General features: G+C 43.0%; 1 protein-coding gene across 2 annotated transcripts; it reads left to right on the top strand.

The window, feature by feature from the left end:
* RNF2 (ring finger protein 2) lies at positions 1 to 25540 on the top strand. Of its 2 annotated transcripts, none has more exons than XM_042786087.1 (7): positions 1 to 274; positions 17826 to 17914; positions 18264 to 18424; positions 19659 to 19874; positions 20737 to 21009; positions 22154 to 22325; positions 23238 to 25540. In XM_042786087.1, exons 2-7 carry the CDS (start codon positions 17828 to 17830, stop codon positions 23337 to 23339), a joined length of 1011 nt encoding a protein of 336 aa, XP_042642021.1. In that variant the 5' UTR covers positions 1 to 274; positions 17826 to 17827; the 3' UTR covers positions 23340 to 25540. The 2 variants fall into 2 exon arrangements, with proteins under 2 accessions (XP_042642021.1, XP_042642020.1); XM_042786086.1 differs by lacking the exon at positions 1 to 274 and adding an exon at positions 399 to 621.
* The last annotated feature ends 107 nt before the right edge of the window (positions 25541 to 25647 follow it).

Below are 25647 nucleotides of genomic sequence, written 5' to 3'. Positions count from 1 at the left end.
CAATGGCCAGCCGCAGGCCGCGCGTGTGGTGCTGGCTCTTCCCCACAGACCATTTAACAACCTCACGCCGCGGCTGCTCCCGGCGATGAGGCGCATCGGCGGCTGCCGGGGGTCAGCGCGGACACCGCCGCCGTCCCGCCCGTCACGGAGGCACCCGGGCAGGCAGCGGGAGGCTCGGGGGGAAAACACGAGATCGCGCCGATCGCCCGCCCGCGGCTTTCCCTCAAGGGAGCGCGGCCCTCCCGCCGGCCGGAGGGCTTAGCGCCGGGCTGAGGTGAGAGGCGGCGGGGAGCCCCGCATCGCCCGGGACCAGCGGCGGGGGGGGGGGAAGGGGAGCGCGGCGCTGACAGGCGGCGGGGAGCCGGGCGGAGGTGCGGGGAAGGCGGGGAAAGGAGCGAGCGGCCCCCGGCCGCCGCCGCGCCCCGGCGGGGAAGGAGGGGGAGGAGAGCGCTGGGCGGCCCGGTCTCGGCAGCCCCATCCGCGCTCCCCCTGCCCAGCCCCGGCCATGAATATGTAACTCCCCTCTCTTTCCCGAGCTCCATTGCGGAGGCTGCCGCTCGCCATATTGTGCTGCCGGGGCAGCGGCGGGAGCGGCGCGGTGAGGCGGGAGCCCGGCGGGCGGTGAGCGCAGGGCGGCGGGCGGGGGCCGCGGTCGCTACCGCCGGGTCTCTCCCCCCACGCCCTGCGGGGCGGCCGGTGCCGGCAGCGGTGCCCGGCGCTGGTGCGGGGGAGGCGGTTGTTATGGCGTGGGGGGGGGGCGGGATTCCCTCCGGGTTTTGGGTGGGCTGCCCGGGGCCGGGCGGGGGGGGGGGGAGCCGCGGCCGGGGGTGCCCCGGCTGGGGAGTCGCCGCGCAGGTGTCTCCGCTCGCCCCGAGCCCTGACAGGCTGGCCCCGCCGGGCCGGGGCTGCTCGCCCCTCGGCTGCCGGCCCCGCGGGCTGAGGGGCGGCCGGGGGCCGTGCCCGGACCCCCGTCTGCTCCCCCCGCCCCAGCCTGGAGCCTGCTGCGGGGCCGCGGGGAGCTCCGCAAGCCCTCAGCCGCCCCGGGGGCCCGGCGTGTGGCCACGAAGCCCGGAGGTGCTGCAATACCTCTGTGTGTGTGTGTGTGTGTGTGTGTATATATATATATATATATATGCATATTATATGCACTCTGGAAGCTGCAGGGAGATGGACCATACGCATCACCATATCATAACCGCATACCGTTAGCACCAACCCAGAGAGCAGCGTGCTGCCGAATGCCTTAGTTGTGAAGGGAGAACTGATTAACAGAGTCGCCAGCCGTTATTGTTCTTTTCATAAATTGCCCCTGTTTAAAATGCAATATTCAACGTGATTTATTGCTCTGCATTCCCAGTCTTTTGTTCCTCTTAAAGCCCGTGCGCATCACCGTGTTGAACAGTGTTTGCGAGGTGTGATGTTGGTAAAGTGGTGCTGGGAAAGACCTGAGTGCTCATGTGAAAATGTCATCCTTTCCAACAGGGCACAGACACTGTGTCGGGAGCTGTAGATGTCTCTCCTCCCTTCACACCCTCTCTCTCACGCTTCAGATAGGAATTTAGCACCCATTTCTTGCCAACTTTTATGCTTTGTGGTAGCTGGCTCTTCAAAATCGTTTGCCTTCCTTGGACCCACCCGTGGCATAGCGTATACATGAAATGCACACTCTGAGCAGTGTTCTTCTTGGGATTTTTTGTTAAGCTATTTGTTTTTCAGACCTTCTTCTTTGGAAAATAATTGGATCAAGTGCCTAATTCTATAGAAATCCAGAGGACAGCTAGTGGAGAAAGATGATTTCCAGTATGATAAATCATAATCCAGTCCTGTTTGGAAGCGGTTGCAGCTCTGTGTAATAACTATGCGTTGCACGCAGGCTTTTAAGGATTAAAGGAAATTGCTTGCATTTGAAAAAACGTGACTGGTGTGCGGGTGAAATTATTTTTGCTTGGGGAAAATTCTTTAATCAAATGTGTCATTCATTCAGTGACAAAGACTCGATTTGTCACAGGGGTATCCTGCAGAGGTATGCTCATTTGTATTCAACTATGTTTTCGTTAAAAACTTTTGTAATGAGATAATTTGACTTTTTTTAATACATCATGTCAAGCTCAGAGCTGGCATTCAACTTGTCAGCTGAGACAGAGGCGCTCACTTTGAAAGTGCCGGATATAGATAAGCAGTGTATTTTGTATTAAGATACACTTGTTTGAAGGATTAGCTTTGTCAGTTGTTTGGAGGTGGGAGGGATTTTCACTGGACAGATGTTAGCGTGAGCCACAGGGTTGGGTAGCAAGCTTTGCGGCTAGATCTGACTCCTGTGGTGTGCTTCAGTGGTGGTACTTTAATAAGTTTAGAACATCTTCAGACCTTATTGACTCTGTGAATTGTTATTTACACTGTTTAATAATTGCCTTAGTTTTTTCTGCATTCCGCTTCGTGGTAGTAGTGAGACACAGATTTTTTGCTTTGGAGGAGTTTTTTGACTTCTTCAGTGGCTAAAATTTTGACCTCTGGCTTCAAAGCTTTGAAATACCAGTCCTACTGCAGCTGCCAAGAAAAGCACTGCCTGTCATGTCTTAGAGTTGAAATAATATGCAAGCGCCAGTGAAATAAATTGCCTGGGGCTCCCTTTATCAATGGCATTTTGTGTGTTAAGACTGATGCATGGTAATCTGTTGAGTATAAAGACTTGGCTGGGCATCTTGGGTGACTAGAGCAGAATTCTGGCATTTTCAGGGCCTTGTTACCATGAAACAGAAATATGGTTGGCACCTATAGGAAAGACATCAGTCTTACATGTGAAATAGATGCTGGGATATGTGAATTTCTTCATCTTTCTTTAAAAGTTTCTCTTTCCTTTAACAAAAAGAACGTGATGGGGGGGGGAAAGCATGGAGAAAAGGGAGCTTCAAAAATGAGACATAAGTCTGCAACTGCTCAGTTATATTTTTCTGAAAAGGAGCACTGGATCTGCTGTTACAAAAGCATCAATTCAGAGAGCATGCATGAAAGAAGTATCAGAGTAAAGGGATTCCTTTCACTTTTTCTTCTTTTTTTTTTTTTTTTGTGCTTAAATACCCTTTATCTATTTTTACTGAATAGATCAGCAGTTTAATAATGATGCAAATAAAGAGGAAAAATATTGGAGATGGGTTGCTGTTGAGCCTAAACTTGGTTCTGCTTGTTGGTGAAAATAACTGGCCTTTGAAGCTGACCTTAAATTCTTAATTTTCTGAGAAATGAGCACCGTTTGATATTACGAAGCTGTTTAGACTTGTTGCAATGGAGAAATATTTTAGGAATTATCCCTGTCTGCCTCCCTCCCTCCCCCCCCTACTTCTGGATCCTGGAGCTCTCTTACGAACAGCTGGGAGTTAGCAGTAGTATTCTGCTAACTAATTAAAAACCTAATCCTTTCTTGACTCTTCACAACTCGGGGATAAAATTAAACGATTTTGGATGATTACTGAGTTTAAACTGTATGTATTGCTCCTGCAGTACTGTTTACAAAATGCACAGTTTTATTTGAAAGAGAGTCCTTAAAACAAAGTGTTGTTAGCTGTCACCCAGCTTTAGATGAAAGTTGTCAGGTTGCCAAATGAACAATTTTGTTTCTGTATATTTATCGTAGCTATTAAGTCAGTCATACATAAGATGACTTGGGTCTTCCTTTTTGTCTCTCAGGTGTTGTGGGGGAGTTAGTTTTCAGTTTATTAAAAACCAAGCTGTCTTTTGTTCTCATTAAGCAAATGATCACTATTCGTTGTGGCTGGCTTCACTATGATAACTGGTAAGTGGGTGAGAAACTTTTGTGGCTATCTAACATAGCTCTGGAAAAACTGAAAGCCAAGCATATTTCTTGATCTGATATTCTCAGAATTGCCGCCACAGTGTAAACTCACTAGAATACTACTGCTTACTGCCATTCATAGTAATAAATGTAGGTGTGTTGTATGCTGAAGGGAAGGATAACAAAGGGACTCACTTGGTGTGATCCCAGTAGCCCGGGGAGAGCAGTACACATGATTTATAGTGTATTTGGCTGGAGCTTCTATGATGTTTCTTAAAGTTTGCTTAGAAGCATCTCGGACCCTGTAGCGCTGTAACAAAGCAGCCAAAGCAGTAGTCCGAGAAGCTGATGAGCACGCTTTCCTGTTTTCTGCTGGTGAGATGAAAAATAACAACCCCCAGCTGGCTTCCCAGTGGCAGTGGAAGCAGACCCGTGCTGGCTCCTGAAGCGTTGCCCTTCAGGCTCTGGCGTGGCCGTTTCCACGGGCCTTTGGTTTCGGGCGGCGAGCGAGCCGCGCTGCCCCGGGCTCGGAGGGGCATGGAGGGCTGGCACGGCCCCCGCAGTGCCCTGGAGACTGCTCTGACAAAGGAGCTAGGGAAGTAACGCATCACTTCCGTAGCTTCTGTTTATTAACATCCCATAAAAGTTATCCTCGTGTTTGCAGTTGGACAGGGTGCAAGGTTTGATGTTGGCGGTGCCGGACACCACCGCAGCTGTCGGGAAGGAAGGGGAGAGCTTTCGCCACACGTGCCCCTGGCAGGAGTTTTTCATCTGGGTGAGCACAGTGTTGTGTTAAAATTGCAAAGTCCTGAAGGTGAGATTGAATCAGTGTGTTTCATTATCACCACCAAAAGTGAGTCGAACTGTTGGGTAAAAAGCGGTTGCAGTTTTGTGGGGTTTTTTTCTTTTTTTCCTCGTGTAACTGTAGCTATAGAAAAGTGATTTCCACCAGCACAGTCATCAGTCAAAGACAGCGTGTCTCCCATTATAAAATCTGAATGTAGAAGACTAGTTTTCTAGAGACCTAACCTTTGCTGCTGAACTAGTAACAGCACTTGTGGAGATGGGAAAGATCATTTGAACTGTAGTGCAAGTATGTTCATAGGATTTCTATTAAAATGTACAGCAAGCTAAAAGGCTAACAACAGGGCTAGGGAAATGATCAAACTTGACCTTTATTGATTGAAGCAGTCAGTTCTCGCTTTCAGCAGCTGTTACTTCAGGGAGACAGCAAGAAATTGGTTAGCCTCAAAAAAACGTGCCAGCACTGCTGTGAGGGTAAGAAAGTACTATAAAAACAAAAGCACTGGTTCTGTAGCGTAATTCTGGGGCAAGGGGGATTGGTTACACTCCACAACAGCAGGATATGTGGTGTTTTGTTAATCCATGTAGATGTGATCTTTTACTTCAAACTGTGAAATCCAGTGCACTATAAACATGCTACTAGACAATTAATTTAAGAAAAGGGGGGGGGGGCGGGGGGAGGGAAAGTGTGATTAAAAACATCCCAAGGCAATGTGCATCATTTAGCTGCTGTGACAGATTCAGCTTTTCTGGAGTTTGAAGGTTTACTTTTGACGGCTCCCGAAAGTTTTCAGTCCTTTAGCCCTCCTACACTGATCTAATACAGCACTGAAATGAATTGTAGGCAGGGTTTTAGAATGGTGTTTTTGCTTTTCTCCTTCATGGTTGGTTATTAATTTTGAAGTCTAAGGTTGATTTAACTCTAAGAGCTTAAGAACTTCATTAACAACTACAGTAGCGTGCTTCATATTATGGGGAACTTTGCATAAAATTTAACAAATAACAGAGAAAATGGCAATTCTACTCCCTCTCCCACAGAGTTTTGCTTAATATCGTTACCTCACAGGGCTAAATTATGACTTGGTAATGGCTGTTTTCCTCTTTATATGAACTGTAGGTGAAGGTCTTCGGCAAATCTTAGGTCAAGTGCTCGTTGCATTTATTGGCCCACATGAGGAGTGAAAAGGTACTGTTCCTGTAACAGCTTTGTTTTCACTAGTACCAGAAGGTGTTAATGTAGTATCGTATTTTAGTACTGACTTTGGACAAGGTATAGATGGTGTGAAAGGGTAAATACCAGGATTTTTTCAGCTTTAAAGATTAAAATGATCTTACCACCTGTTGCATTAGAACAGTGGGCAATGTTTGCTGCTTTTTCTTTTTTGTGTGTGTGCCAAAATCTGAAATTTTCTACTTAATTCCTCAGAGAGAAAAACAAAAAGAATCTAAACTTTTTAGTTCAGGAGTAGCCTGGCTTTGGAATGTGATGAGCTAGAGCATTTATAGATATGACAGCTAGGGGAAGGCGGGTGAATTCTGGACCCCATGGAGGCAACTAACATGATACAGAGAGAGCTCTCTGAAAATGTGATAATTTTGTATATCCCAGTTTTTGTAGCTCAGGAGATGTCTGGGAGGGTATGATACAGAACTGTAAATAAGAAGTTGAACACTAAGGACTGAAGTTATTGCCAGTACTGGAGTGATGCAGGAGGCAGTGTGAAAAGGCCACTGGTGCCCCTAGCAGGGAATATAGAACTCATTAGAATAAACTCAGATTTGAGCATCAGTTACAGAAGACCAATGTACATGGAAGTATAGTGCTTATATGCTCTTACACTTCTATAAGTATACAGAGAAGCACCAACTTAAAATCACATACTTCTGACATGTCTGAAAGTACATGACTGTTCTTAGTGCTGTGATAAAACAGCCTTGAGTATGATCAAAAGCTTAATTTGGTGCTTTTTTTTTCTTAATGCTCTTGACATCTGAAACAGGAGGATTATCTCTCTTTGGTCACTTCTGTTAGCATCAGATTGATTGAATTCTTCCATAGGCATACATATGGATACCAGATGGTTTGTATGAGGTCACAGCACAAATGTTTCTAAAGGCCAGGATGAGCAGTTTGATGGCCAGATTGGAAATGCTGCCATACTCAGTGCATCAATTCATTTCAGGTCCAGTAAGCTGTGAATGGCAATTAACTGGAAGATGCCCCATCTTAAGGCACCAGATGAAATGCTTTCTTCCTGAGGAGAATAAACACAGTGAAGAAACTGTGAAATACCATGTGCTAGCAAACTAGTGTGTTTCAGAAATACCAATATTATTTTTTTTTCCCCTCTGTCAGATGTCATCTGTCTGTTGGACGTTTCATAATCACAGCATTGGGTGTTGTTACTTGGTTTTCTAGGAAGAACTTTTTTTTATTTATTTATGTTGAAGAGAAATGCCTGTTAAGTTTATGGGGCAGGTTGTGGGAAAATGGGAGTTTGGGGGTAGTTATCAGGAAAACTGAAAAACTCGGAACTAGCGTGATTGAGAGGGACAATCATGTTGGGAAATGTCTGTAGTGTTACCATCGAGGCTGTTTAACTGCGCCAGTGCCTCAGATTTCTCTGCATTCCTCAGTTTTATTGGCTGCTTTGGGACATTTTTGAGTCTGTGGTCTTGAATTAATTAGACAGCTTTTTTTTTTTTTTTTTTTCCTCCTGGCTGGTAGTGCTCTAGGGCAGAAATGAGGTTGTCTTTCTTTGCTAACTGCTCTTTATAGACTGACAAGCTTTGGATTTCTCAGTTTGACCGTCTAAAAATGCAGAGCTTTATAATACTTGCTTTGAGAATAAACGCAGCTTCCCTAATTTTTATGTATTTCCAGTGTTAAATGCCATAAAGTAACTTCTCATGTAGTCCAGTCTCATCTAGATGAAAATTGTTGTTACTGAAATTAATGGGATAAGAGGAAAAAGTATGAATCTTTTCTAAGGTGACCTTTACAATGGACTTCAGTGAGCTTCACATTTTGAGAAATTTAGACTCAATTTTAAGTGGCAAATGAGAGAATCTGACAAACTGTCTTAAAGGTTATGTGCTTTCAAGCAACCTGTAAAAGTGCATACTTATAACTTCTCCTAATGCATATTCTGGTGACACAATACTATAAAGAAAAGGAGAATATGTTATTTTTTTCATACAGACCAGGCTGGATTTGTATTTTAAATGTAGAACTTGGAACAACCTTGAGTGTAGGGCACATCTGGCACTCACACATGTACAGATAATTGTATTTTATTAGTAACGTCTTCCTTGTGCCAGTTGATCAGTTATCTGACGTTCAGTGGGACTTGGATGTACCTATCTGAAAGTAAAATCTGTGTTTCATTTTAATATTAGTTTTCTGGTTTTATTATAGTTAAATTGTTTTCTCAGCCATAGTGGGGCTATATTGATATAACTGATCAAAACATCTGAATGTTAATCTCTTCATTTACTTCTGTAAATAAAGTAGGAAGATCAGATGACAAGGAACCAGATGCAAACATTGTTCAAATGGGATTGTCAGGATGGTTGTCACATTGTGTGGGTTTCGCAGTGTGCATCACGCTATCCTTCAGGTGTAACTGAAATGGGAATGACTTAAAGTAGTGACAGGGTAGATCTGCTTTAAGTTGTTTCCTCCCATTAAACACGGACCGTAGCAGGCACCGCCGACTGCTCCCGTTAATGTACGTTACTATTTACGGTAATGTGTGGCCTCAGGGTAGTCCCAGCCGATCTTCATTCTCATACATCTTTATTCAGGCTTGGTTTCTGTTTATTTTGTTTAGCTCAAAAACAGGTATCCAGGTCTGCTCTTTAAAAAAGCAAATACAGAACCCCTTAAAAATGGACCTGGGAAAAGAGAGAGGATCCCTAGCTACGTGAATGCCTTGTGGCTGATAGCTTTCCTAAGCTGTGGGTTATAATGTCAGCCTTTGAGCAACCATAAATGTGGGGTTTTTACCATTATTCAGTTGTCCGGGGAGGAATGGAAGGGCAGCAGTGGAATCTGCAGTGGAGGTAGCTGAGGGTTTCTCTCTGGGTTGGGGGGATCTTTGCTCTTGCAGTAGTTTTGGAGAGGGGTGGGAGGGGAGGCTGCCGGCGCGCTCGGGGGGCCGGGGGGCTGCCAGGGGGGCGTGGGGGAACAGTCCCTTTCCTTGTCGTGTTTGGGAAAGAACTGGGGGAGGACTGAGGTGGCATTTGTGAGGATTTTTTGGGGGGTGGGAAGGTGGTGGTTAGGGTTGTAATGATGCAGGTGGTTTTAAACATTCAGGGTCCAAGGATGATGCCTTGAGAAGAATTTGATTCCTTTCTTATTTCCCAGCAACACTGTTGCCCCTGGAGCTGCTGGTGTGCTGGTTTTATCTCTTTCATGGGGCATCTAACAAGCTGCACCTATGTTTCTTTGCCCTCATTTTTATTTTTTTTTTTTTTTTCTAATTCAGTGTTTCTATCACACAATTGTAGTCCAAGGATGCGTTTGTTTGCAAGCTGGTATATCGTCAGGGTGGAAAGCATGGTGTAAACACTCTATTTGTTATCAGGTTTGACTTCTGGAGCATGTAATTGCTATTTGAAGTTTCAGCTTCATAGTTTGTATTAATTTGCCATCTTTAATAGTCTTTTAATTGGCTTTGATTGGGCTTTGCAGATGAGAGACTTCTAGTTAATGTGTACAAAAGTATTTTAAACCTCGGCTTTGTGTAAGCATTTCTAACCACTCGTTTTTAAACGTAGCAGGCATTTACAAAGGAGCTCACTTACATTACTGTAGAGTATTAAGTGATAAAGTGGTATTAATTTTGAAATTAGCCTGTGAATGTACTTTCAGGCATCCTGTGATAGTAGCTGAAACTATTCACTTGATAATATTCCTTTTGTAGTCTATATCTGATTCTCATGAATGGATTACTAATCCGTCACCACTTACAGCTCTATTCTAACAGCTGCAAACGTTAAATTTGGGCAGATACCTTCAGCTCTCAAGAGCCGCTTTGCAGGCCGTGGTCAAAACCCGAGGCATTTTTGCTTGCTCTTGGTCAATTTAAATGCACATACGGGAGAGAGAAACAGTATTCTCAGAAAACATTTGTGTGGTGTTTTGGGGCTTGTTTGTTAATTTTCCAAGTGAGACAAAAATACCTACTTGCAAATTTTACTGCTGGTTCCACAAGTTCTCAGAAGGTATTTAAGGAAAGTGTTATTTTTCTTAAATATGTGGTTACAGCTTGAGTTTATGGAGGAAACTCCCATCTTAAGCAGACTTGCTGGTTATTTTTTATAATATACTAGATATCCGAAGGCCAATTCCCTTCTTGCTGTTTTCCCACAGTTCAAGCAAATGGGTTCTACTTTGTATAAAGCTAGTGGTCACTGTAGTCCCAGAAAGGCCTTCTGATGTTTCTTTTGTGGGTAAGGAGGATGTTCATGTAATCATAATCAGCCACATAAATTGTAAATGGTGTGCGGAGTAGGAGAAGGTCTTGTTCAGGTTTCTTCAGCTTTTTATTATGGCAGTGCTTTATTGGCTGGTTAGTGTTAGTTGCTGTGGGCTTTTCTTGGCTGTGTCACTTTCTATACAGCAAAACTAAGTATAAATGTCTCCAGTAGTGGGATAACCCCATAATTAGAATAACTTGGATTGAAGAGACCTTCAGAGATCTTCTAATACAGCCTCCTGGTAAAGGCACATCAGGTTGTTCACAACCACATCCAGTCAAGTGTGACTGTCTCCAAGAGGGGACATCCCACCACCTTTCTGAAGTTACCTTTTATGAGTGATCCTTTTGCTCTGGCTTTATGCTTTCCATATAGAATTAGACTACCCTATGGATTTTACTGTTTGACACGTACCAGTTTATTCTGGCTGCCTGCCTGCCTTTTGTTGTGGCAAATACTTTCTCATTTTGTTTTCGGTAGCTTACGTAGTTGTTGCTTAATGTGTAGCTCATGGCATGAGTCCACAGCACAACCTGCTAAAGATTTTTAAATGAGGTTTTAATGACTGTAAGGGATTATGATGGATACCAAACCATATTTTCTTTCTGAGATGTCTGCAAGATTAAAAACTTGAACCTTGCAGGTTGGAGGTGAGCGGCAGTACAGAGGCACTGTGTTCTGGTTGCAACTCTGAACGTGAATCCATGAGCCTGAATTTGTTGTTAGCATACATCACGACTGCTAACTGTCAAGAGAAGATGACCATACACATGACTAATATAATATTGAATTCAATTTGCAAATATAAAGAAGTGAAAACCTTGCCAGTAAGGGACATTGTGACATAGAACTTGATATTGGAAGGACAGGGACTGATGGCTGAGTGGACTAAAAACACTTTAATAAGATGTTCCTCTCTCAAGCTTATCCCCTTTTGAGATCAGCATGTAATTACAGTGACTGCAATATAAACTTATGGAGAGACAATTTGAGGAGTGATGACAATATGAGTAAACAAGAGAGGAAGGGGAGGCACAAACAAATGCAGTGACATACTTGTTCAGGATCAGGGAGCAGTTAATTTAAGAGCTGGGAACAAAATGAGCTCCAGGCCAGAACCTGATTCATCTGTCTCCCAGGGATTGGGAGATCCAGAGAGGAAAAAAACTTCAGAAGAGAAAGAATACTAAAAGTACTAGATTGTAATCTAGTACTAGTTGTCCTAGATTACTACTGAATATAAAGCAATCTGAGCTGCCAGTGAACTACAGTGAAGATTAATTCCTTCAAATAGTGTCTATCCAGAAATGTGGTGGGTTTTTTTCTTTAAAGTAAGCTCTTAGCCAGGAATTAAAAGCAGAAAAACTTAAATTTCAGAATGTTGTAATTGAATAAATTGAAACGGATGATTGAATTGAATATTCTGTCAAAACATGCAATTTGTCCCTAATATTACAATATCAGAGAGAGTAAAACATAAAACTCTAATGCTGTTAAGCTTCCAAGTAACTGCACTATGATGCCTGTTTTTAAAAGAACTAATCCTTTGGAAAAAAAAAAAAATTAGAATGCTTGAAAGTGCTGTTGAACTTGGCATACCAAATAGAGGTCTAACTCTCTTACTGTTTTAAGTCTAAATATCTACATTTTGAAACTTGGAACAAAAATCAGTTGAGTTCTAATGATTTAATACTATGTAAAAATGTGTGTATTATTTTTTTTAGAGAGCCTGATGCAATCTTTTTTCTGCAAAAGTATTTCTTCAGGAAAGTATCAGAGATTAGTACACTGTTTTGAGTTAAGTAGCAGCTGATACGGTTATGGCCACACCTAAGCTGGGTTTGTGGGTTATCTCTTCCAGCTGCTTGGTACCATTCCACCCTTTCTCTGATCTCCAGGTGTGCAGACACAGCCATGCCTGCAATTGCTCTTTAGCCTTTGCCTGGGCTAATATAGGCACTGCAGAGCATTTCTGAGAAAATTCATGTTGTGAGGGATCTCTGATGGCATCCAGTAGAAAGTCCCCCGTTCCCTGGTTAAAGCAAGGCCACCATCAAGGTTAGTTCCAAGCTAGAGCTCAGGAAATCTTAAATTTTCACAAATGACAAATTTTGAGAAATAAGATTAAGGGTCAGTTATGTGTTGGTGAATCTAAGAGTGGTAAAACTCTGAAAAGGTAAAGTAGCTCCTGCTTTGGCTGCCCTGTAGCCAGAACAGCCTGCCTGCCCACAGCTCTGAAGCGTACTTGTTGCCAGTTGGCTTTTTATTTTTACTGGACAGTTTCAGGCATGGGATACCCGAATGCCCAACCTACTGTGACTCATGACTGCATTTGAGCAAATAGTTAGATGTATTTCAGTGGAAGAGAGCTTGTAAAGTGGATGTGGTGTGTGACAAGTGCGGATGTTGCTGGAGTTTTTTTCTGAGCACGTTGGAAGGGCTCGCTGGCATAAATTCCCCAGCCAGTAAGCAGGCAGGAGATCAGAGGGGCCATTCTGATGGGGTCTTTCATACTGTTATTTTTTCCTATAAGTGTCTGCTTGTTTTCCAGTGCTTGAGGAACAAGACTCACTTTGTCATTATGTTTTTAAACCCCAGCTATTTGTCTCCAAATTTGTTTTGGAAAATAGTTTACAGATGGATGAGCATGAAGAGTGAGATTGCATAAGCCCTGTTTTCCAAGGAAATCAGGCTTAAGTTGCAAGTCTTTCAAACGAAGCGATGTGATGCTTTTTAGTGAAGCTGGCAGGCTCGTCTCCTAGCTCTAGTCAGGGAGCTATTCAACTTGTGGATAAAGTTTGGTTATATAAAGCTGATCAAAAGTTTCCAAAGTTCCTTAAGGACAGCACAGGTGGATTTTGTTTTCTTTTGTTTTCAATGTTCTGGCAATGCAGAGAACTGAGAAACGTCCTGGATACAAAGACATGAAAATTTATACGTTCTGATAATATTTAGTAATCTCCTTGTTTCATCTTCCAGTTTTCTTCTATAAAAGACCCAAAGTAACTAGATAGGTTTTATGACTAAATACTGTTAGCTTGTTTCCCTTTTTTCAGATGCTGTTTCATTCAGGGAATGAAACCTGAACAGATTCATAACATTTCTGGTTCTCAGAATTGTAATATGTTCTTTTGATTATACCAGTGAGCTCTTGCTTTGGTAGTGACAGATGTGTGTACTCTGTAATTACAAAGTTTGTGCTTAAGAGTTTTACTGTGCTTGAAGACTGAATCAGTCTGAAGGATTGCAGGTGTTCTTATATTGGTTAGGGCTTGTTGTATTTTTTTTTTGTTGTTTTTCTTCTTTTTTTATGACTGACAAGAGTTGGCCCTCTGGCTATAGCATCAGTCACAACAACTAGTAATTCTTAGTGGCTCTGAAAGAGAGATGTTTGATCTCCTGACAGGAATGTGGCTTCTCCCCTTCATATCACCCTGGTATATAGACAAGTCATAAAGGTAAAAAATTATTAAAAAGTATGAAGCTGTGGTGTGTTAGAAGTTTTTTCAAAAACTTAATGATGAAAAAAGGCTCACAGGGGGTTTCTGACGTTGTTCCTTATGCTAGCACGTGTGACCTGTGAAGAAGAGATCCCATCTTCTTCATTTATAAAGTGGAAAAGATCTGAAATGTTGAACAGCTGAAAACTTAAGTAGATATCATTGTGATGAAATCTGCTTTATATTTTACTTGGAAAAAAGAGCACAAAAACATTGTTACGTAAGACTTTTTTTTTTTTTTTAAAAAAAGAAAAAGCCACCGAAAGAGATGCAGTGGAATAGTAAACTGTGTCAGTGAGGATCCAACTGATCTTAAGAATATGAGATGTCAGTGGAATAAATTTCCAGACTGAAGAATAAATGTGAGGTTTTATATTTATTCTGTATCTTCTCTCCCCTTGCCGGTAGTAGTTAATAAAAAGTCTGTTGTACCTTCTGCCTAGAAACTTTCCGTTTTACATTTTTCACTCTGAACAAAGTGTCAACAACGGGGGGGGGGTGGGGGGGGGGGGGAAGTCTTTCTTTGGCTCATGAGAGCCTTTTCCTAATTTTGTAGCTTTAGAAAGGATCAGCCAGTCTGGCCTGCACCATCCAGGATTTCTTTTAGCAGATACCTGCTTCACATGTAGTAGCAGTGGACTGTCTTAAAAGAAAACTGAACTAAGGACTTATTTTGTGTTACTGTTACAGGCTGCGAATGTCTTGGCACTGTCAGAACAGCTAGAAAAAGCCCTTCTGTCGAATTCACCTTTGTGCCAGGCAAGGAGAGCTGGAGATGGTCTGTCCACAGCAATTCAGCTCCGCAGCCAGCACAAGAACAGAGGGGACGCTGGAGGCCAGTCCAGGCATGTCTTGCTCATTAGGGCTTTTTCTGCTGGAGATCAGCGACACCTGAAAATGAACTAGGCAGTGCTATTTGGGATGTGCTTTGAAAATGACTGCCTAGAAAGAGTGCTTGCTTGCTTAAAACACGCATCAGTATAGCTGCCTAACTATTTGCTGTTAAACCTGAGAGCAAAGGGCCAGTGCAGGCTCCTCCTGCTTAGTAGTAATGCTTGACTTGAGAGTCAGCGACCTGCAGAGGTTTTTCCTACCTCTGTTCCCCAAGTGAATGCAGTCATTAATGAGAACATCTGAAGAAGAGGTTTACTGGTTATAGTCTGGGGACTACTGGTTGATCCTTGGTGGCTATTACATGGTCAGTGCAGTTTTAGGTCAAAATACTTCTCCTGATTGTAGAGTTTGATTTTTTTGATACCGGTGCCAGCTGTTGATACTGCTGTATTAGATTTCAGCAGCGTGAGGAAACGTAATCGCATCTGATGTCCAACAGTATCATAAGGAAGAGAAGTCAAGCCTCGTTCACGTGTATTTTTCAGGCCCAGTATAGATCTGGAAAATACAGTGGAACAGGGAAAAAGCTAAGGAGGCTTATTTATTGATCATCAAGCAGATCAAAAAGTCCATGTAGTGTGATGTGATTTTTGTTGTTGTTGTCATTGTTTTGTTTTTTTTTTTTGGGGGGGGGATGCTTTTCAGCATGTTTGAATTGACCATGTTGCCACTGCTCTTCAGATTTCGGCGTTGTACATACCAGAGGCAGAAGAGGTGCTTGCTACTGATAAAGTGGACTATGCGGATCCCTCCAGCTTTCAGCCAGTTTTAAGGCCAGTGGTTTTCCTGTTAAAATTGGAAAGTGCTATCACTGCAGACCTTAGGGTGAGAATGAAGCACTTGAGCATCTCAGATTAGAAGCTTTTAGAATAAAGCTGGTCAATTATTTATCATGACACTTGTACCGTGTCTTCTGCAGTGTGGCCTCGGGCTTGTAGGCATAGCTGCAATATAAATGATAGTGTTAATACACTTGTTTTCTGGATTGATAGGTTTGCTGACAGACTGGCACCTGGAGAGCTGTCGTTTTGGGTTAGCAAGTGTAAGCATGCAAGTTTTGGCAAGTCACTACTCATGCATGCGATGAGCTCTGCTATGGAGCTGCTTAGGTGAGCTCTTGAGTGCGGTGGAGCTGCATAATGTTGGGAGCAGGGTTTCTGTTAAGAGAGGCTGGATTTACTGGGATTTAGTTGCCTTAATCTGCTGCAGTCTGACTGTATGCTTCAGCAGATTTTGGGAAGGGTGTGAATGATGAGCAGCTTCACCTCTCAGTAGGTGAAATGATAGTTAAATGTGTCAGCTTTAAAGGCACTCAGGAGTAGCATCCAGTGCAGGCACAGAATATTCATGTTGGGCCTCTGTTACAACAAGTGACTGGCAACAACACGTAACAAAAATCCTTACATTGAAGGACTTGACTTACTGTATGCCTGGAATTACCTTAAATAAGAGTGGAAATTAGAACACAGAGAAATACTAGTTCCTTTCTTTGCCACTAACACACTTTTCAACATTACTTCCTTGCTGAGATGTGTCACTTAATACCATCATTAAATTCATACCTCTGAATAATTTAAATAAAATGCCCAGAACGTTGACAGGACAGTCCAGTGCTTGGCCAGACTGGGAGCTGACAGTCTGCACATGGGTCGTGGGACCTTATCACTTTTAATGGGGTGGTAAAGTCCTAACTGGATGCCTTACTTTACTGATCCACGCGGAGGAATGTGTCTCTTGTGAGAAGTAAACTGTATTTTTAAGGCACAATATTTATATAGTAAAAATTGGAGTTGACAGTCTGTCATCTCCTAAGTATTTCTTTTGACACCTCTTCAGACCCTTGTTACTTGACTAGACATAATAGTAGATGTGGCTATTGTCAGGCTCTTTTTTTTTTTTTTTTTCTCCTTTTCTCATAAAGTGAGAAAACTAATTTCTGCGCCTGGATAAAGGTAGATATAATAATCTTTGCTGCATGGCTTCTCTTGCTTTTCCCTCAACAATTAATTAAAGCTTCTAAAGGAACCTTGTTCTCTAGAGAGGTTGACCCTTTTCATATGGAACTGGATGAATTGGAAACTGGATTATAATGTACCTAGTAGATGCCAATAGAATCTGCATTTGGCTGCTGATTTGAAGGATCTGGAAATACACACCTAGGTTTTAAACAGAAGTGATAGAAGAAAGGAAGAAAGCACTTCTGATTTTTCCACCTGGTAGAAATGTCTGCAACTGCAATCTCGTCTCTTATATGGTTACATTTATTTTTTTAAACATATCACACAGTCTGGGATAAGGTTTCCTGCTTCAAGGCAGACCTTCTTGGAGAGGGGAAGGACTGCCCCCTCTCCGCCAGTGTGAAAATGATTTCTGTTCAGAAACATCTTTTTCTTCTGTCATTTTGACCTGTCGTTTTTTCACATGTCTGCAGAGGCCATGTGTGGTAATTTTGCCTCATCTTGTACAATAATCCCAAAATTTTGATGGGAAAGCATTACAGTTTCTGTGTGTGTTTCTGTGTGTGTGTATTTAATTTAAACTTGGGTTTTTTTTTAATGAAAAGGTGATGCATGCCTTTGCCTGTAAGCAAATCCTGCAGCAGTGATTGTGGAGCGTATCGGTTGTCTGTTGAGTGCAGTTATTTCTAGCCCTGTCCTTTTCCAGGAATGCCTGTCTACCACTACTGATTAAAAAAAAAAAAAAAAAAAAAAAAAAAGAGTGAAACTCTGATAATGTGTGTGTGCTTTGGGTTTCTGAAACTTAAAAACTTCTGACTTCCCCCCCATCCCCCTAAGTCTTGGCGAATCAGGTGCCCATCCCCTGAAGGCCAGCACGGTTGCGCAGAAAAGCTGGACCTCTTGGCTGAACTTACCCCGTCACTCGACCTTTCAGTATTCTCTAAACTTCTGATTGGAAACCCCTCATGATGTATTTTCAGGAGGGGACTGAAAGGCATTATAGCGTGCTTCCAGTGAACGTGTTCAGCTCGTTTTCTGTGTGCGTGGGTAATTCTGGGCAGTAGGCCCTGCTTGACCCCTACGCCCGTTTGTGAGCGGATGGTTTATGAATGTTTTCCGCCTCAGGTAGCATTTGCACCACCCAGCCGAGGTTTTATGGCCTTCAGTTCTGCCCCGCTCCCGTCTGACAACCTGAATGGATTTTTGCAAAGTGTTCATGGCTGACTGACCCCCTCAGTTTCTTCTGGGGTGGCACGGAGCGTGGGATTAGCCGTGTGTAATGCGGTGGAGCCCGGCACTGGGATGAGCGAGCGTTCCCCCCGTGCGGCTGCGCTGCCGGCACAGAGATCGCCGTGTCCGTACGTCCGTGCAACCTCTTTCTCTTTGCCTTCCCAGCCATGTCTCAAGCCGTGCAGACGAACGGGACGCAGCCTCTAAGCAAAACATGGGAGCTCAGTTTGTATGAATTGCAAAGAACGCCTCAGGTAGTACATGCTAAAGAGCTGCCCTTATGGTGGCGCGTTTTCTAGAATGTTTAAGATTTTCTTTTTCCTTTAGGACTGTTAGCTGCCTATTCTAAATGATAGAATACTTAAAACAAAATCCTTCCATAACAAAAACTCTCTCATAATAGTAAAAAAAAAAAAAAAAAAAAAAGATGTTTGATCTTTATTTCTTTTTTTCCTTTCTTCAGCAGCATGGGTGTGTATGCTTGATGTGGTTGTGTACATCTTGCCTTTTTACTGTGTTTCTCTTTAAAAGAATAGTAAAGCATGCAGTCTCTGAGGAAGTTACTATACTCCACTAAAGAATTTTTACTTTCTTTGACGCTAGGAAGCAATCACCGACGGCTTGGAAATAGTGGTGTCACCCAGGAGCCTGCACAGTGAGCTGATGTGTCCCATCTGTTTGGATATGTTAAAAAACACCATGACGACAAAAGAATGTTTGCATCGCTTCTGTGCTGACTGTATCATTACAGCCCTCAGGAGTGGGTATGTAAATATTATTACAGGGAAAAGGATTTCACTTCATATGAAATGTGAGCAAGGAAATCCTTTAAGTCCTGGGTGTCGATGTGGAACAGTTACATGCCTGTGTACTGCAAGTTTCTGAGTGTGTAGCACAGCTTTCATGCTTCATTCTTGTGTGTTCAGCCATCTCTGGCAGACTAGATCTGTTTTTTAACTCATGTGAGTAATCATCCCATAACTTTGTTTCTTGCAAGGAGTTGAAAACCTCTTTCCTTATTTTTTTTTTTTTGGTCCTTTTTTCTTTTATTTTTTTAGATCCAGTAACGACAAAGCGAAAATATACTACATTAATTACAGAAATGAGACTCATTTCCCTTGCTCTTCCTTTTCCTGATAAAAAATTGGAAATTGTGTGGCCTTTCAGCCATAGTCCTGCTTCCAAGCTTTACTACTGCAACAGCTGATGATAAAGTACAAATAAGTTTTCTTGTTTTCCTCAGTTACATGTTCATATTTTCTTAAAAGTAATACAATTCTGAGGTAACCAACAGCAGTTAAGTCAATGATGCATCTATTTCTGACAATGGTAATTACCTGTGTCAAGAGGTCAAACTTAATTTGCTGTGCCTGTGTAAATTCGGGTGAGTAATTAGCAAAAATACATTAGAGGGAAACAAGAAAACCATCAGGAGTAAAGACACCAGTGTTTCAGCTATTGAGGCCTCTTCCTCTTACAGGAAAAAAATTGTGTGAATCCGACATTTTAGTTAAATGAGAACAAAATGGTAGGAAGGACAAGACCGTTTCAGTTTTCCCAGTAATTTGGGCTTGAACTACAGACTAGGTTCCTTAACCTTTGTTTTGTCCTGTGAGTTCTAGAAAGACTATGCATTAATATAATTTCCACCAGACGTGCATTTTTTTCTAGGGGAAAATCCAGCCAGAGGGAAGAACCAGTTTGCAGAGTGGAACTTTTGAACTCTTCAGTCCAAATACAGTTTGCTTAAACATACTTTAAAAAAAAGAAAAAAAAAAAAGAAAAAAAAAAAAGAAAGAAAGAAGCAGGGAGATATATGATTGGGTTTTTTTTTTAACTATCTGGAGCTACCTGATCTGTAAAAAGATAGAAGCTCATTCCAAATTTACTATAAATATTGAGATTTAGTGAGCACTTTGACTAAGAATTGCAGTGTTAGGGCGGAGTTTTTTTACTGCCAGAGTTAGTAGTGTCTTCTCCCTTCTTGTCCATGTCCAGCAACAAAGAATGTCCCACGTGTCGTAAAAAGCTAGTTTCAAAAAGATCGCTGAGACCAGATCCCAATTTTGATGCTCTCATCAGTAAAATTTATCCAAGCCGAGACGAATATGAAGCTCATCAGGAGAGAGTGCTGGCAAGAATCAGCAAGCACAATAACCAGCAAGCTCTAAGTCACAGCATTGAGGAAGGATTAAAGATTCAGGCTATGAACAGGTACGTAATCCACGTAACTTGTCCACGTGTAACCTTGTTTGCCTTCACACCAAAAATACCGTCTGCCCTCACGCCCTGCATAGCTTGAGATTCCTCTTCTCTCCTCTGAAGTCTGACAAAATAATTTTTAACCTTTGGCAAAATAATTCTCCAGCGTTTCTCTACTAACAGAAACCTTTGTATCGCTCCCGGCAATCTCTGTGGCAGCCTGATGTAGACAGCAGATTTCAGCTTAGCTTTACCAAATAATGGCTATTGTGTCTTAGAGAATAAACTGTAATACAATGAATTCTGTACCAGCGTATTACTGTTACGTGCAAATAAACGCACGTAATGCCAGAACTTGGCTTTTAACTGTGACTTAATTCACAAGGCTGGAATAGATGGTGTTTACACAGGAGTGAAATTCTGGGTGTGCATTGAAACTTAAGGGAGCCAGCTGGGAAGGAGGCCCCAGACTTTATGTTGTGGTGAAGCATGGTGTGATTTATATCTTTAACCAGGTGTGGATTCGTATTTAGATGAAAATAATGGTCAGAAATTGCCTGAAAAATAAAAGTAATTGTACGATGTTAAAAATGTTCTTAAAATATGACTAAAACGTGTTTGAGGGATGGGAAAAAATCCAATCTTGTCTACAAGTATCTTTAGAAGAAGGAATGCTTTTTTAAATTAATTTATTTATTTAAAACCCCCCCCAACTTTAAATATCTCTGAAACGTTTAGTGCCTGTGTGTGCCTGTGCCTAACTCCTGGCGTGAGGGAGGCTGGGAGAGGGAGGAGTTGCGCGAGCACTGTGGCTCCGTACGCCGGGTGAGCGCTGAGGGCGGGTTACCGTTCATTTCTACCCGTTTCTGATCAGGCTACAGAGGGGCAAGAAACAACAGATTGAGAATGGCAGCGGAGCAGAAGATAACGGTGACAGTTCGCACTGTAGCAATGCCTCAACACACAGCAACCAGGAAGCGGGGCCTAGTAATAAGAGGACCAAAACATCGGATGATTCTGGGCTAGAACTGGACAATAACAACACGCCCGTGGCAATCGACCCCGTGATGGATGGCGCTAGTGAAATCGAGTTAGTCTTCAGGCCTCATCCCACCCTCATGGAGAACGATGACAGTGCCCAGACGAGGTAAACGCCTTCTACTCCTCTCCATGTGCTCTGCTGTTATTTTCTGGTGCTTTTGTTTTCTGTCACTCCTTGGGGTTTTTTAAAATCAATTTACTTCAGACATACCACATCCTGTTTTACGAAATGCGCTCTTTCCCTCTTGCCATTGCAAGTCAGGTAGACAGTGCTGCTCAACTATTATCAAGAATACAGTAAGAATCTATTTTAAGCCTTTGATCTCAAAGAAAGATGATTTTAAAGGTTTCTAGCATTGCAATTCACAGTAGGTACTAGGATGATGGTATAATATCAGCCCCTTCCTACTTATTGTAAGATTCTTTGGGAATGAACAAACCTTGCATGAGTGTCAGCAGTTTTCAGAGCAGCTCTGTGTCAGCAGGATTTGTAGGCTGGAAGCTTTTCCTGGCATTTTTTTTTTTGTGATCCAGTCCAAGCACAGACTACAAATTTTGGATCACAGCAATGAGCAGTCTCGTGGAGTTTCCTCAGATCTCTTCCTGGCTTTCTCTCCTGATGAGACATCTCTGTGTAGTGCCTATAAATATATTATAAGCTTCAGCCAGCTTTTCTTTTTGGTTTGGAACTGCAAGGGAGTTCTGGGGATTATTCTGAAAGGCAAAGAAAGAGAAAACTAAGCTTCTGGGAGAGCCTCTGCAGCATTTGTGTCAGCCTTTAGTTCTTGCACAAAGAATTGAAGTGAGAAGAGATAGTGAGACAATAGAGTAACTTTAACGAGGTGCAGTGTGTCGCGGGTGTAGCTCTTGCACCTCACAACTTAAAGTCTGGAGGGCCCAGACAGCATCTGGGAGAAGATTTCAGCAGTTGTGAATAGTTCTCAAACCCCATTGGCAACCTGTTACTCGGTGTTTCGTTTTGAGCAGATGAGAGAGCAGGTCTGTCTTCTCTCTACGAAGAGCAGGAGGGCCTGGGGGGAAAGTGTCCAAAAGACGTAAGGGTGCTTTGGAATAATACAATTTGGTAAGCTGCTTGCCTGCCTTGGGTGAAAGCAATGAAGAGCCTTGTTTGGGAACTGTCTTTAAAGACCTTTCACACTTGATGATTAACATCTGGTGGTGTTCCAGACGTCTTTTTCTCATACCTGTAACTCGGATGGCTTTGATTACCTTTGTGGCTGTTGTCACAGATACATCAAGACCTCAGGCAATGCCACAGTTGATCACTTGTCCAAGTACCTAGCTGTGAGATTGGCCTTGGAGGAGCTTCGTAGTAAAGGAGAATCAAACCAGATGAACCTCGACACGGCCAGTGAGAAGCAGTACACCATTTACATTGCTACTGCCAACGGGCAGTTCACTGTAAGTACAACTTCTGTCCAAGAGTAAAGCTGAGCATTTTGCTCAGATTTGATTTAAAATCCACTCAGCTGGGCTTTTCCTGAGTTGGCTTAGGGGAAAGATTCATAGCACCAGGTTCTTTATTTAGAAGCAGATCAATTGCTTTATATCCAGCAAAAGCTTTGTTAGTAGAAAAGGAGGCACATAAATTACTTGGGAAAAATCCAGTGATGCCAGCAAATGCTAGCTGACTTACGCCCTTATTTTACAGTTAAAATTGAAGAGGACAAATCATACTTCATCTGAGAATCCTGTTTCAAGAGCAGATAGCTCTAGCACCGGGAGACGTCTGTTGTAAGGTGGCGTTTGTCCACTTCTGTGTAGGCTTCTCATGTTCTGCTGTGAGAGAGCTGTGAGTACCCCTAGGGAAGGATCCCTCCTCTCGGTTGCTGACCTGAGGATATCCAGGTACAACAGCAAGGCACTGTCAGGGTTAGATTGAGCTCTGAGCCTGGTCTTCCACGTGGGCATTCATCCAAATGAAATAAGTCTTCTGGCTAAGAGAGAGGCAGGTGCTTTGCAGGAGTCTGGGTCAGAGCTTTCAGCCGTGGCTACAGGTGGTCCCTCGGACGAAAGCGGAGATGCTTCTGCTGTAAATACACATCTCCCACGCCCGCCGTTTGCAGTTCACCCTCATCTGCAGCTGTGTGCACACTGCAGAAGTGGTTTGCGGTGCTGTTGCAGTGCGACCAGCCGGAGCTCAGCAGAGCTTGCATTGTTGCTTTTCGATGCCCAGGGGTTAGCTCATACCTGCTTCCACGTGATCGGTGACTCCTTTAAGTTCCTCTGATTTCAGTAGTTGTTCTGTTGCTGCAGCACTACCTGTGCAAGCCACCGGATTTATTTAGTTTCTGTTCTGGTGTTCTCTTCTAGGTATTAAATGGGTCCTTTTCCTTGGAACTGGTCAGTGAGAAGTACTGGAAAGTGAACAAACCCATGGAACTGTACTATGCACCAACAAAGGAACATAAATAAGCTGTGCTGGAAAACTGAGATGGGACTAACTCTTTTTATAGCTCTGACTTCTTTAATATTACAAGGCACCACCATTATCTTCATGGATGATACAAGTGATGCCTTCAGGCTCTCTCGGTACACTTATCAATATGATTAGACAGTATTCTGGGTTGTATTTAATTTAGTCTTTGTTCTGGGTTTTTGGTTTTTCCCTAGGAGACTAAATGACCTTCTCCAGTGCGTTCCAGTGTTTGACATGCTTTTTTGTTCCTAATGCATGATAACCGAACGAGTGTTCCAGTTTGGAATGTCTTAATTTTTGTCCAGGTAAATCTGGATTTCTAATACATTTGACACAGTTATAGTAGCCTCTGTGAAGTACCCAGCATTGGATGGCTAAGTAAGTCTATTCAAAAGTAACATATGCCAAGGAACGTGTTAAATGTTGTAATTTGCTAATGGTTATCCATATAAAAGATTGGTAGAGAATTGATTTCTGATAGTCTTGCAGCTGGAGGTAATCTGATTCCCTAGAAAAGATTTATTAGTCATTTTATTATGAGCAAGTAGAGCTGTAGCGAGGAAACTGACACTTTAAAACCTTGCTGTTCACTGGGCTTAATACTTCACAGTGCAAGGTGATTCAGGAGGTTGGTTTGCTTTTTAACAAATATTTCAGTCAAAAATCCCCCAAACAGCCCAAACCCGCTAACCTCCTTGCGCAGAACCTGCCAGCAGCTCCCCCTCCGGCCCCAGCCGCGGTGCTGCCCGCCTTGCCAGCGCAACCGAAGAAAACCTGGAAGTTCGACAGCCCTGCTCTCTTCCCTACAATAAAAGGGTTTTATGGTGAATGTATTAGAATGTTCTGCAAAGGACATTTTAAAGCAAATCCCCCAAATTCCAGCACACGGACATAATGCGACGTGGAAATGCTTTGCTTTATGGAATTTGTGCTGCCCTAGCTGCGAGCTTATCCGGGCTTCAGTTTGAGTAGGGAGGACTTCAACCGTAAGCTGCTCAAAGATTATATTTTTAAATTTTTTTTTTTGTTATTTTTTTTTTTTTGCCATAGCTTTAACAAATGTGGCTTAGCACTTTGGAAGACAATTTTAGTACTTGACAAAGTTTACCATTTAGTGTCTTAAGTTTAGGTTCAAGTTTTAAAACTTGGCAGTAGGCTGGCGTGGGAAGTCCAGCAGCTACTGTTGATTTGCATGTTAAAACTCCTCGCCCCTCGCTCCGGACCTTGCTGGCGCTCAGCGGGGGTCGCTTTACCCGTCGGCATTTGGGCTCAAGGGGAGGGACGTCATCGCCCAGAGCTTCCCTTTGCTGGAAGACGTGCAGATGAAGCCTTCGCCCCTCTGCACCCGAAGCTAGAAGCAAAAACCGTCGCGGATAGGTGAGAAGTAATATACTTGAAACCATGGGGTGGTGTTCCTTCGGTCTTGCCCGTGGTTAGCCCGACCGTGGCGCGTGGTACGCAAGCGTTCTGACGCCCGGGGATCCTCCTGGGGAGGAAGCGCCTCCCGTCGCTTCCGCCTTTCCAGCCTAGCACTTGTACATAGGTGTCCGTTCCGCTGCTCTTTCAGATCAGCTTTATCCCGATGTGAAAACTGCACAGGCTTCTTTGGGTAACTTCATTATTTTCTCTGTCTGGAAAGACTTGGGGTTTTTGTGACATGAAATGGAAGCTTTCAGGCCCCAGAACACAGAGCGGGCAGTTTTTAAGGAAACGTGTTATTCATGACTTTCTGGTGAAATGTTGCATTGTATAGACTAGTAGTGCATGTCCACTGACTATAATCTGGGGGGTGGGGGAGCCGTGATTATAAATGCTTTAAAATTTATGGGGAAACTTCTAGATTAGTTGCAGCCTACCTTCCCGTTGTGATAGCTAAGGTAATGTCCAGTCCCTCAAGCAAGAGGTGTTTGTGAAGCTGAGCAGTCTGTCTAGGAGCTGTCTGTCACTTTGTCCCCAGTTCTTTAAAAAACGTGGGAGAATGTGAAGCTTTTATTTTCACATGTTGTAGTGAATTTACTGAATATTTATGTTCTTTAAATATTATATATATAATGTAGTTGTTTGATTAAACCATTGATTGCACTGTGGCTCTTTAGTGCTACAAACTTATTTTCAAAATGACTTTACCCTTCCACCTTTTAAAGCCCTGTTATTTTTGAAGTACATAAGGTGTGTTAATCATGGGTAAGCCTAACGGCTCTAGTACCCGACTAAAGTCACACTGAAATACCCCCAATTGACAACAAAAGCAAAAATGTTACCAACAACCTATTGCCAATTCCAGTGCTGCTCCCTCTCCCAGTT

Source organism: Tyto alba, unplaced genomic scaffold, assembly GCF_018691265.1.
Source record: "Tyto alba isolate M040663 unplaced genomic scaffold, T.alba_DEE_v4.0 Super-Scaffold_1000006, whole genome shotgun sequence".
Classification (NCBI taxonomy): domain Eukaryota; kingdom Metazoa; phylum Chordata; class Aves; order Strigiformes; family Tytonidae; genus Tyto; species Tyto alba.
Note: the sequence above shows the minus strand (reverse complement) of the source record. Positions and strands in the feature narration are given on the sequence as shown.